This window comes from Lithobates pipiens, unplaced genomic scaffold (assembly GCF_037356315.1).
Source record: "Lithobates pipiens isolate NorthernLeopardFrog02 unplaced genomic scaffold, aLitPip1_a1.2 Scaffold_16, whole genome shotgun sequence".
Lineage (NCBI taxonomy): Eukaryota > Metazoa > Chordata > Amphibia > Anura > Ranidae > Lithobates > Lithobates pipiens.
In genome coordinates this window covers 434,815,687-434,829,516 of record NW_027507748.1, presented here as the reverse complement: position 1 = coordinate 434,829,516, position 13,830 = coordinate 434,815,687, and the positions used below count along the sequence as shown (strand labels likewise).

General features: G+C 44.1%; 1 protein-coding gene across 2 annotated transcripts in view; it reads right to left on the bottom strand.

Annotated features, from left to right (window-relative positions):
* The window catches only part of UXS1 (UDP-glucuronate decarboxylase 1), a 96,095-nt gene that overhangs the window by 39,944 nt on the left and 42,321 nt on the right, over positions 1–13,830 (bottom strand). For both annotated transcript variants that reach the window (XM_077482630.1, XM_077482631.1), the window contains exons 10-11: positions 3,162–3,281; positions 1,359–1,402 (exon numbers count right to left, since the gene is read on the bottom strand). In XM_077482630.1, the coding sequence (XP_077338756.1) occupies positions 1,359–1,402; positions 3,162–3,281 (164 nt within the window). The remainder of the gene's footprint in view (positions 1–1,358; positions 1,403–3,161; positions 3,282–13,830) is intronic.

Sequence of the window (13,830 nt, the reverse complement as noted above, 5' to 3'; positions counted from 1 at the left end):
GAACTTTAAAACAAAAAACTCCTCTCCCCAAAAAACATAGCACCCTACCCATACACCATACAAACCTAGCCCGGAGGCTAAAAAAACTAAAAAAGTTGCTGTAGGGCTTGTTCCCATAACTGACAACCAGATAAAACCTTCAGGCCACCGGGACCACTGGAAGCAATGCACACAGGGCCGCGGTAGATGAAGCACTCATCGTGAGCGAGGGGAAAATCTGCGTTCACTTCTGCAGTTAGTTTGTAGGCGTGGTGCACCACTTCTGAAACGTGGTCAAAAAGTAGGATCCCAGGAACGGGAGCATTTGTTCATAGCAAAGTTGTGGGTCGGTGTCACTTAGATGGATCAGTGGGAGTTAAGCCAGGCATTAGCTGCAGCTGGGCTCTCAAAGTAACAGGTGGAACCACCATCCACCACCCTGAGCTTGCTGGGATACAGGAGACTGTATTTTTAGGCCGTTCTCCCTATGGCTTTTGCGGATCTCATTAAAAGTACGGCGGTGTTGTTGAATAATCACGGTACAATGAGATCTTGGAGTTTACATACGAGAGCCCCGCAGCATTTCTGACAGCTGCCAGCAATTTTTCTTTGTCCAGGTAATTCAGGACCTTACACAGAAAGGGTCTTGGCGGGGCTCCAGGTATGGATGGGATAGTGGGAACCCCGTGGGCCCACTCCACTACAAAACGTAGGAGGAAGATCTTTGAGGCCTAGCAGGGTGGTAAGGAACCCCTCAGCACATTCAGCAGGAGTGGTGCCTTCAGCCCGTTCGGCAGCCCCACCACCAGATTGTTCCTCATGAGTATTTTCCATGTCTACTGTTTTGTCCCGTAAGGATTGTACCTGCTTTTGAAGGAGTATCAGATCCCTGGAGTCATCCCGCACCGTATCCTTCACCTGGGAAAAGTGTGATTCTGCCTCCGACACCCAGGACCGGAACTTGTCCATGTCATGTCTAATGAGGCTGACCTATGTGGTCAATCTGGGAGCAATGTGCCATTAGGTCTGCCGTTAAGGGCACTGCATCTCCCATACTTATTGGATGCGGTCTGGGTGCTTGCTGCAACACAAGATGGAGAGGAGGGGGGCAGAGAGCGTGGGCAAAATGGCCGCCGAAGGGGGACAGCGGGCCTGAGGCGCCACGTGTTTTTACCATATTTTAATTTTATATTGGGGGGGGGGGGGGGGGGGGTTTGTCAGGTCCTGGGTACAAAACATAGCTATACTGTATGCAGCTTCTAAGTTAATTATACTGCAATGCAATCTATTACGGTAGAGCAATACTGTACATGCTGCACATAGTGTACATATCTCAACCATGGTACAACAAACAAGGGTAATCGGTAATACCAGCCTACCTGACATACTGAAATGCTCTGGTTTGAGATCCTGATCCGTATACCTATTAGAACAAAAACAACAATTATCCCTCCACTCCACTCCAGAGTCACTTGTATAGCAACATTCACATATGGTCATTTTGACATTTTAAAAGGACATGCAGCATTTTGACCACAAGAGGGAGACATTACATAAAATAGCAAAATCAGTGTACAACCTAGATAATAGGCTTAAAATGCTTTATCCCTTCTCCACCAAAGCGGGCTTAGGAGAAACCGATGCCTACTATGACTGACAACCCCTGAAAACGCTACTTCCCTGGCGGTTATACTAACCCACTTTCTTAATCAATGTCCCAGAACAAGCATGGAGTTGTAGAAAGTTGACAAAGTTAGGTCTTTGCATACTTGTTCCATTACTGTTAAATTATGAGTATCAGCATGAAAGTCAGGCAACTAGCATTTTGAGGAGATGGCAGAATTAGCAGCCTATGTTTTCCCCCTTTGACAGGTTTCCTTTAAATTAACTTATGTCATGGAAAACAGCAGGGACAAAAATGTACAGATTTTATAAACCAGGGTAACCACTTTGACCTACTGACCCATCAGATCAATGAACTATGTTCATTTTTTTTCAGAGCAATGCCAGTTTAACAGAATTTATAGTTATAGCAATATTCTTTTTTTTCTAGATACAGGTAAGATTTTACCTTCATGTAAATGGTTACTTTTAACAGCCCCATTTCTGTGTATAATTTGTAATCATTTATGCAATGAGGGCAACCATATTTCACAGGATCTACAAATGGTTGTGATTTGTTGCTTCTTCCCACAATAGAAGTCTAGGATGGCTGACTCTCACAAACAATGCAAATCCTGTAAGACCGATATCTTATCTTGACAATTATTATTAAGTAGTTGCACAGCTATTGTGGTGGCAAATCTACAAATCAACATTATGGATGAGCTAGGATGAAAAAAAAAAAATGAGGAAGTCATAAAAAAGGACTTTGATACAATTATATATGCTATGCACAATGTACACTATAGTTACCCTTACAAGAAGAGTTTAGGGCAGCCATAGGAGGTTCAAATCTTGGCCACACCAGCAGGAACCGTCCGTGATTCAAACCATTTATGAGTAAGGCTGAAGGTACCCAACCTGATACTGATCAATCAACTTTGGTACAACCAGCCTGCCGGATATTACATGTAATTACCCGTGGTTGCAGGAAAGACATTCCAGTGGAGGGAGGTGTTGCTGAACATGTTTTACCCTAAATAAGGGTGTTGCATATTAAACATGTTCAGAAAGGTGAATTTATCTTTTAAAAGTAATAGATTATTAGAAGCGGATGGAACTTGCATGTACTTTAAATAGATAACGATTTTCCAAACGAACATTTAATTTTGCCAAACAATGTGGCTGGATTGTACCATTAAAAGCAGTACTCTTATTGCTTAGATGGTCGCCCTGCACAACATCGTACCAAGGGAACAGTGGATTTGTCCACAGCAAGCCATAATTTGATTTCGTTGTATTCACATTCTGCAGCAAACTGACAGCTGCAATATTAGGGCCCATTTACACAATGCTATTTATTACTCATATCTAGTAGTTAACAAAATTGCAGCAACAACAAAAAATAAAAAATAAATTGCAGCATGCAGAACAATTTTGAAGCAAAATGTGGACAGCAGCATCTGCTAGAATGGGCTGAACCTGAGACACAAGTTCCAATCTGGGTAAGATTCTAGTGGGTTTTTTTTTTAATAAGTAAGCTTAAATATCTGTTGATAGTGACAGCATAATGTACGTACAGTTAAAGGCTCTCCCTGAAGTGCCTGCAGAATAAAGTTACTGACGACTCTTCCATCATTCATATGCATGCGGGGGCCAAATGTATTAAATATCCGAGCCACTCTGACCTCCACACCTTCCTGTCAACAATAAAGACAACAGTTTAGGGAAAGGGTAGAATGTCAAATAGACCAATATATAGAGAAATATATGTAAACATCTGCACATATAAGGCTGGTTAATTTCAGTATAGTTCATCACAATCACCATGGCATATGATATAATGTTAATATAGAACTAAAGGCAAAACTTTTTAAAATTTTGCATAGACTAAGAGAAGGTTAAAACACCTGTCAGTTATTTTTTGGCATCCGTGTCCCCCACTGGGGAGATTTCCCTTCACTTCCTGTCCGATAGCCAAAACAGGAAAGTCCTCCAAAGAGGCAATCACTGGTTGTCACCAGTACTAGTGCCCCATTGGAAGATTTTCCCCATTACTGCTCAGGGGACAACCCAAAATTAGAAAATTTTCCTTTCACTATGGATGATGACAGCAAACAGGACAAATAGAGAGGGTTAATCTCCCCAACAGGAACACAGGCAGCAATGAAAAGGACACAACACAGTCACTTGACATTTCATTTACAAATAAAGCATAGAGAAGAAGTTTATAAAAATAAAATAAAAGGCCTCATGAACACTGGGCATTTACTTTTCTCCTCTGAACACCAGAGCTCCAGGCAGGAAAAATATGCCATAAAAAAGACGTTTAGGCACGTTTAAGTGCAAATGCATTTCAACGCTCAGAATATATTAATATTGTGGCAAAAGGAATCCATTAACACCAAACACTTGACATGCCTAAACACATCTAGTATTTAGACACGTTTAGGTGCGTCAAGCATTTTCTGCTTAAAGAGGAGCTGCACCTAAAAAAAAAAATGTTAAAAGCCAGAAGCTACTAATATTGCAGCTGCCGACTTTTAATAATATCACACTTAGCTGTCCCAGGTTCCAGCGATGTCGGCGGCAGATGACGAGCGATCGCTCATCTCGCTGCAGCCACCGCCGCCATCCTCTGTCAGGGAATCGGGAAGTGAAGCATGAGGGCTTCACTGCCCGGTTCCCTACTGCGCATGCGCGAGTCGCGCTATGGTCGCGCTATAGTCGCGCTATGGTCCCCCGCTGTGTCTCTGGGAACTGTGTGTTTCCCAGAACACAACGGGGGGGGGGGGGGGTTGGGGCGGAGCGATGCGGGGGTCTGCGGTGGTCTGGCCGGAAGTGGGTGCAGTTACCTGGATTATTCAGGTAACTGCACCCCCCTCCCCCCTGAAAGGTGCCGATTGTGGCACCGGAGGGGGGGGAGGGATAATACTAGCGGAACTTCCTTTTTAGGGTGAAGAACCGCTTTAAAAGCTCCTCTCCTGAACGTGCTGCCAATGGTTTATTTTTCAGCCTGTAAAGGCTCCTATTCTAAATAGGTCTGTAAACATCTGTGCATAGACACATAAGAGGTGCTTTTAACAGGCTGAAAAAAATAACCCTAAACCCCTGTAAATAAAGCGTTTGTGTGCACGAGACCTAAAAAAATTAAATAAAAATAAAATAAAGCACTGATACGCAGCATGCAAATGCAGATCAACCCACACAATGCATATATTGCAATGTGGGAGGGGGGGTGTGAATACCACAACATGAATGCACGAAAAAAAAAAAAAAAAAAAAAAAAAACAAACACACACACACACACACACGCGCCTCAAGGGATTTTAACCTTTCCCTACTCTTCTACAAACAAAAAAAAAAAAATATTTTAAATGTGGGTTCTGCCTCTATTGGAGAGATTTCCCAAAACTTCCTGTCCCCCCTGGCCACTGGGGAGGAGGTGAGAGAAATTTCCCATGATGGTGACAAATATTACAATAAAAATCTGACAACTGATAGCTGATCTAATCGTTCTCCTTTCTAAAAACGCGACAGGAAACAAACACACTGGCAATTCATATGAAATAGGTAGGATAGAAGTGATAAATCGTGGTTAAAAAAAAAAAAAAAAAAAAAAAAAAAAAAGTGACGTTTATTATATGGTGTATACAGGCAAGATAACAGTGGCATTGTAAGGAGATGTTAAACCTTAACTGGCTAATAAAACAGAAATCGCCAGCAGAATAAAAACAATCTTTACATTAACTTGCATTTGAATTTACATTTAAAACTATTCAATTCCAGGATAAGGACACTTTAAAGTCATCAAGTCCTAGAACCACAAATGAAGCTCCCTTTCAGTTCACACACCTGGTGCACTTACATAAATAAAACATTAACAAAATGAAGAGTAATTAAATACTCCAAGCATATCTTTGTCCCAACCACCACCTGTTCCCTACTACTTGCCAAAAAGAGAAAGTGTCAAAATCATTAAATGGAGCAGAGGTCAGGCATACTATGTTATGTATGATTGAAATGATGAAAATAAGGAGACAGAGAGATTTCAAAACATTAGAGGACATCCAATATATATGATATCGTATACTTAAAGTGATATTAAAAGCAAAAAAAACAAAAAAATAAATAAAAAACAAATGTTATATACTTACCTCCTCTGTGCAGTGATTTTGCACAGAGCAGCCCTGATCCTCCTGTTCTTGGGTCCCTCGCTGGTGCTCCTGGCCCTTCCCTCCTGTTAAGTGCCCCCACAGCAAGCAGCTTGCAATGGAGTCACTCAAGTAGGCAAGCTCCCGAGCCACTGCTCTGCATGTCCATTTAGACACAAAGTTACAGCTCGGCCCCACACACTCATCATTGGCTCACTGGCTGTGATTGACAGCAGTGGAAGCTAATGGCTCCCACTGCTGTCTCAGCCAATGAGGAGAGAGAAACCCCGGAGAGCCGCTGCATTTGTGCACATTGCCCGATCAAGATGGGGCTTAGGTTGGTATTGGGGGGGCTGCTACTGCACACAGGCTTTTTTACCTTCATGCATAGAATGCAAAAGATAAAAAACCTTCAGCACCACTTTAAATATTACCAGTGGTTAAAGGTTAAGCAATAGTCTGTCATCCAAACTTGCCAAATAAGTATCACTCAGTTATAAAACAATACCACATGCACATAATTCTGACTTACCTGTAAATGCCTAATCTTGGAGTACACTTAAGCCTAGTACATACAGGCTAAATGTTGTGCATCATTGGCCGGTTCAAAAAAGGTCTGACTATTGGCTCCCGATCAGCGGTCTTAGCCAATGGCTGAGAGTCCCGACCAAAGTGTTCTAACAGGGTGGACCGTCCCCATCAGAACAGCAGGGGAGATCGCTGTACTAACAGATCGTTAGTACAGCAGCTCCTGTTAAGAGTTCAGTTTTTTTTTTTTGTTTAGCCCTGCTGGGTTGAACAAAAAAAAAAAACCTACTAGTGTGTCCTAGGCTTAAAAGGACACAAGACTGAAATTCAAACCATGGGTTATATGCGGCTTCCTTCAGGTGATTGGACACTGGTGAAAACGTTCCCTAGGGCTGTCCCTAGAGCGTACTCATACAATCCTGCCCACTCCATGAGGCTTCTCTTTTTTTTTTATAGCAAGCAATACAGAGGGGAGAGAGCTGTACTGTACTTCAGGATAGGGGATTTTCAGGTAAGTGAAAAAACATTCCTATTACCTTAAGTGTATAATAAAGGACTAACATTCATAGAACATGGGATGTACCCAGACAAATTAAAAAAACCTGAGGTGTGGGCAACAGAGCAAACAGAACTGGCAACAGGCCTACAAGAAAACAAAACAAGGGTTTAGAGAACCCAAACAAAAAACATTCATAACGGCTTGAAGCACCTTGGAAAATGTGTGAACTTAGGAACAGGTGGCAATCTTACAAATCTGGGATACACATTCTTGATACTGAAAAGCCCAGGAAACAGCCTTTGTGAAATGAGCTTGGATGGGAAAGGAAAGGACCTTTTCCATAACCATCTCAATATGGGGCATACACCCCCTTCCTGCCCAGGCCATTTTTCAGCTCTGTCACACTTTGAATGACAATTGCGCAGTCATACTACACTGTAACCATGTGAAATTGTTATCATTTTCTTACCACCAAAAGAAAGCTCTATTCGTGTGATTTAATCACTCCTGAGTTTTTATTTTTAATTTTTGAAATGTAAATTTTGTAAGTAAGTAATTTTTCGGCGGCACTGGTGGGCACAGATAGGAAGTAGAGCTGCACAATTAAAAAAATTGTGATCTCGATTCACCCCCTCTGGCAATCTCTCCTGCATAGGTTGCCGATTCTTTTTTCCTATAAACAAGTGGAGACACTGTCTGCTCACTCAGCTGTCAAGTTTTTTTTAAGGTTCAACATTGTAACCAAGCTTCCTTCTTAGATCAAAGGGACAGAACTTCTGTGTAAATAAATGGGCAGACTGCCAAGTTTTCAACAATGTGTAAATGCAGGAAGTTTAACCACTTAAAGTCTAAGTGCCGGTTCACACTAGTGCGATGCGAGAACCCTGCGAATCAACTGCAGGTTCCCGCATCATACTTGACAAGCACGGCAGTTCACACTGCCATATGCGATCTGATGGGGAGTGTCATATGTTAACAACACCCCCATTTCAGCTCACATATCGCACTGCGAACTGTCAGTTCGGACATGAATCGGATCGCATATGTGTGAACACACATGCGATCCGATTCTGGTCCCAACAGAAAAAAGTGTTTGGACCGAATGCGGTGCGATATCAGCCATACTATCTGTATGGCTGACATCGCACCAGCAGACATTGCATGTAATGTGAACAGCCGTGTGCTGCGGATTACATGCGATGTCTGGCATCGCATAAGTGTGAACCGGCACTAAATCTTTTTCTGACACTTCTTAAGTTAAAATCAATATTTTTTGCTAGAAAATTACTTGGAACCCCCAAACATATATATTTTAGCAGAGACCCTAGGGAATAAAATAGCAATTGCTGCAATATGTCACACTGTATTTGCCCAGCAGTCTTTCAAATGCTATTTTTTTGGAAAAAATTCACTTCAACGTATAAAAAAAAATAAAAAAAAGAAACAGTAAAGTTAGCCCATTTTTTTTTGTTTTAATGTGAAAGATGTTACGCTGTGAGAATCGTGCTCTAGCTAAACCAAAAAATTGTGATTCTCATTTTAGCCAGAATCATGCAGCTCTAATAGGCAGCGGTGATGAACATTGATGGGCAGCAGTGTTGGGCAGCACTGATAGCTGGCACTGACTGGTGGCACTTGTGGGCACAGATTTGCACCGATTGCTGTCAGTGGTGGGCAATCCATGCCCCGATTAGATTTGCGCTGTCGGCTGTGAGGAGATGCTACCGATCAGCTCGCATCATACTCTGTCAGTGTGAAGAGAAGAGCGCCAATTACCGGCATCTCCGTGTTTACATGCGACCGGCTGTGATTGGACACAGCCAATCACATGGTTAAAGAGCCGCGACTCTTTACACAGATCGGGGTCGCGCCATGTCCTAGCAACAAGGCGCAGCCACGATTGGTGTGCGAGAGAGGTCATTCTGGGAAGCAAGCATATGACGTCAACCCAGAATGAGAGCTGCACCACCCAGCCATCATTTGGCAGTGGGTGGGCGGGCAAGTGGTTGTAAGCGTCAGACATGAAATATAAACAAAGCATATTTTTCTATAGTGTGTACTTGTCTCAGTTAAGAGCACTAAGTGTCAAATCGATCTTCTGCGTCGTTCTTCTGCTATTAGCATGACTCTCTTCTGCCAAGACAAAAATGGTGACAAGGGAGGGATCCCCAGCAGAGTAACAACCTTAGCTCTGTTCCTGTGTGGAGGGAGGCGTTTACCTTCCCTCCAAAAAGATCTCAGCACTCTCCTCACTGAGCTTTGTAGAGTGCAACTTCAGCTCTTCACTGCTTTTTGGACAGCCACTTTCATGAATTTGAACAGCTGTAAAGGAGAAGACTGCAGATAAACAGGTACCGCTTATGTGTTTTATCTCTATCACCTAAAACCAGTCACTTCACTGAGTATATGTAACGGTTTACAATTGTTTTAAAAGGTACTATAAATATCTCCTAAACCTGCACTGTTTAGGAGATATTTACCATATACACTTGCGCCATCATCGGTGCATGCGCTGCGAAGAAACGGCCAACCGTGCCATTTCTTCTCTAGCAAGTGCCACGACTGACGGTTCCCACTTGCCATCTAGTGCTCAGCTGGGTGGGCCTGAGACCCATAATATACATTCCGTGGGGGGGTATAGTACACCCTCAGTATGATGTACAGTTGCGTTAGCCTCTGCAAGACATTCAGTGAACAGATGGGCACCGCCTGGAGAGCTTCCTCCCGTTGGTCCCCATCCATCTGACCTACATCTCGCTCCCATTTATCCAGCATTCGCAGAGGGTGTTTTTTCAGAAAATTCTGCAACAACATACTATAACATCGTGATATAAATCCCTTGGTGGTAGAGGCTCTTTTTATCAAGTTAAACAATGGTGTCAGAGAAGGAGACCATTCAGAAGATCTACTTTGAGCTGTCAAGGCATGCCTTAATTGCATATAATAAAAGTGCATGGAAGACGGCAAATCAAACAGTTCCTGCAGAGCCTCAAATGACAACAGTACTCCGTTATGGAAAATATATCTAATGTATATCACCCCATACCTCTTTCATAAGCCCCCATGTTGCAACTTGGCAATTTCAAGGTAGGTTCCATTAGACCAGATCAGGCTACGTCTAGGTCTGCATTTGCAACCAACGATTATTTTCATAATCGATTAGTTGGCCGATTAATCAGATAATCATAAAAAAAAGTCATATGCAATTTTTTTGTTTCTTTAAAGTAATAATGAAAATTATGGGGCAGTACTATTCCTCCCGGGAACACCAATGATGAGGCAGCACTACTCCTTCTGGGAACACCAATGGCGCACTATTCCCCCCCCCCCCCCCCCCCCAGGAAAACCAATAATGGGGCACTATGCTAAAACCTCCAGCCCCCCCCCCCCCCCAGAAATACTGGTGGGGCGGGGGGAGCTGAGGTCAGCGAGGAGGAGAGGCGGGGATGTGCCTGGTCACATACGGTGGAGCCGCTGCTTTGTACACAAGAGGATTCTAATGCACTGGCAGGGAGGAATGTGTGGACCAACTAATCGATAATGAAAATAGTCGATAATGATTTTCATTATTATCGATCATGTCGATGAATCGTTTCAGCCCTAATCCAGTCCCTCCCTGTAGATATCTTAGTCCATACTTTTTGAATAAGGTTATAAGTCGGGTAAATCTTATGTGGTTTACTGAAGGCCAGAGCTTCCAGGGCCACCGAAACAGACTCTCCTTTTACTGTATGCAGCATCAATCAGGTGCTGTGATTGTGCGGCTAGATAGTACAGCCAGGGGTTTGGAAAGGCTAGACCCCCCTTGTTCTTAGGGTACTGTAGACATTCAAGTTTAATTCTAGGGGATCGATTCTTCCATATTAACGCACGGAATAGGGAGTTAACTAATCAAAATGTCTTAAGGGGGACCACTACCAGTGGGTTGTGCAGCACAGAGTAGCTTGGGCATCAAAATAATTTTGATCAGGTTCACCCTACCAGCTGCCCACAGGCAGAGGGAATTCCATGTTTTAATCCGGTCCCGGAATTTTTTGCAACAGTGGGGAGATATTCAGCCTCCCATAGTTATGGATACTGGGCATCACCCAGACCCCCAAGTACCTGAAGGAGGTAGCCAGTGTTATGGAGCTAGCATTGGTGTACCCCCCCCCCCCCCCCCAAAAGAGCATAAGGGAGGACTTTGTCTAGTTGATCTTGGAGCCCTGAATAAGTACCAAATTCCATTATGGTGGACAGTTTCATTAAGGAAACCTTTGATGTTTCCAAGCAGAATCATTGTGTCATCCGCATAGAGTACCACTTTTTCCTGTGTCTCCATAACGGAAGCCAGCAATACCAGGGTGGTCTCCGATTTTAATTGCCAGGGGTTCAATGGCTAGTGCAAAGAGCAAGGTTGACAACGGACACCCTTGTCTTGTGCGCCTACTCAAAAGCAAAAGTATGAGACATGCTACCCGATGCCCGAATGGCTGCCTGCGGGCAGCAATAAAGTAAGCGGATCCATGAAATATATATATGTTTCCCCAAATCCAACATTTTGGAAAAGTTTAACTTTGACAATTTGTTTGATAAGGAGTCCCCTCAGATAAGCCCTGAAGGCTTTCCATTGCACTACAGGGGAGTCAGCAGAATCCTGGCTAGCAAAAAAAAAACAAAAACAAAAAAAAAAAAAAAACAAACACACACACTCATGCATGCTCCGCTCCATCCCCTTAGGTTCAGCCAGAAGGCGTTACATTTCCAGGGTGCCTTAGGCAGCCTGGACAGTGGGGACACAATTAAACAAATCACCATGCGAGTGGTCCAACAAACTGCGGGGTTGGTATACAACCTCCAAGGCGGCTGGGAGCATGGCTGATTTACCAAATCGCTAGGTCAATTCTGGACAGTGTTCCAAGCGTCTGGGAGAAACAGGAAAACTGTTTATCCGAAGGGTTCCTATGTCTCCAAATATCTACCCAGCCCACTTCATTAAGCAATCTTAGCAATGAGATCTCCTCAATGCAGCAGGAGCCCCCATGCCTGGGTGCCTGTCCATGGAGGGACACAGCCAGCAGTTAAAGTCTCCCACTATCAGCAGCGGCAAATCCGGTCTCCCCTCCAAATATGCTAGCAGAGTCTGGAGCACCACCTTAAACCGGTATTTCAACCATTGGGAACAAATCGGGGACATATTGTCAGTATATTCGGAACACAGGTACAAAGGTCTGAATAGGTCTAAAGAACCCCTAGTGGGCAGACTGATTGAGAATACATCGATTCTTCCCCCAGCAAAGGGTTGCTAGCACCAACCTTATGCGCCACGGCACTAGTCTGACAAGTCTTATGCAGTGACCTTTCCAGGGTCACGTATCCTCCATAAAAAGCCTTCACGAGGGAAGGAAAAAAAAAAAAAAAAAAAAAAAAAAAAAAAAACAGGCCGTCAACGGGACAGGCCACTGTAATCCAATTTTGAACAAAAACATATTCAGCGATTTTTCTCTACTTCTCACGTAGATAAGGCACATTTTTTCTTGTTGACTTCACAAGATAGCTCAAAGTTCCCATAATATTATTATGTCTCCCAGCAGAACAAAACGTAAGCTTTTTCTTTTAACAAGTTATTATGTAAAAGAAAACTAGTAAAGGAAAAAAAATTATGAACAAAAAGGCAGACTTTCCTTAGAAAGCCTGTAGAGAGCTCTGCGCAGACAGGAACCAGGTGCCTGATCTTGCAGGAGTGTGGCGCACATCAATCTCCATCTTCTCTGCGTTGACATAGGGCCTGCTCATTGCGATCAATTGGGCAGATTCAAAGAAGTGCGCCTGACTGTTAGCAGCGACCCTCAGCTTAGCGGGGTACAGCATGGCATAGGGTAATTGCAGAGACCTCAGACACCTCTTTACATCTGAGAACTTGGCCCGGCATCTCTGCACTTTTGCCGAAGTCTGGATGCAAGGACACTGACACCATTGAACTGGACATTGGCCCGCTGAGCACAGCTTCCTTATCCCTGTAGTGTAGGAGATGGGCACCTGGTTTTGCCAGGCGATCTGGTGTACGATGAGCCCTCTCGACAGTAAAGAAGGTGGAAAAGGCGTCCTTACCAAATATTTCAATAAGCCACCCTTCAAAAGGAAGGTCTCTCCCCTTGGTTTTCTCCGGCAGACCCACTATGCGTATATTGTTGCATCTCAGACGATTTTTCCATGTTATCAGCTCTATTGTTGGTGTCTTTGGCCAGCTGATGGGCGACATGGGCTTCCTGACCCACTGGCGGCAATTTATCTTCAATGTTGCTTACTCTGCTCTCCACTGCAGTCGTGCGTTCCCAGATCTTTTGAGGATCCTGCCTCAGTAGGGATATGTCCTCTTAGGCCCCCAAACTGTTCATCAAGTGTATTCACTGAAGTTGCACACACATGCACTGCTCCGAGTATTTTAGTCAGTCAGTTTCTCGGGTTTTTCAGAATCAGGATCTGTGGGCAGAGAGCTGAGCAGCTCTCTGGGAACCCAGGCTCTCCATGCCACGCTGCGTCTCCCACAGACTTCCCTAATGTGTCATGTGCCGACAGGTGAGATGACTGTGGCCCGCACCCTGCGGTCTGGTCCTGAGGTCCCCCCAGCTTTTGGGTATAGTACAGCATATCCCTCTGGTACTCCTTACCCTGGTTCTTCTGTGTTTTTTTTTGCTGCCGCCCTCTTTAGCTTTTCTCAGCACCCCTCGGCGTGCGCTGTGCCAGGGCCGCGCCATCTTGAATTTCGCAAACCCGAGAAATCCTCCTTTTTTTCACCATTCTGTGGGTGCAGAGGGCCGGCGGGTGGATTGGGAGGTTGACCGGGTTGGTAGCCAGCTGAAAATCCATCTGTCACCGCTGGATTGTTGCTGGGAGAGGATCAATTGCCTGTGCTGGAGCAGAGCTGTGAGAGACACTTCCTCTCACATGCTGGTCATGGCAACGCCCCATGATGCCATTACTTTTTAATGTCACCCCAATTGTGGTGCGATTTTGCAGCAATTGTTGGGCAACTGCGCTGCAAACATGTTAAAATCGCAATGCGCAAAGCTTGACGCTCAAAAAGGA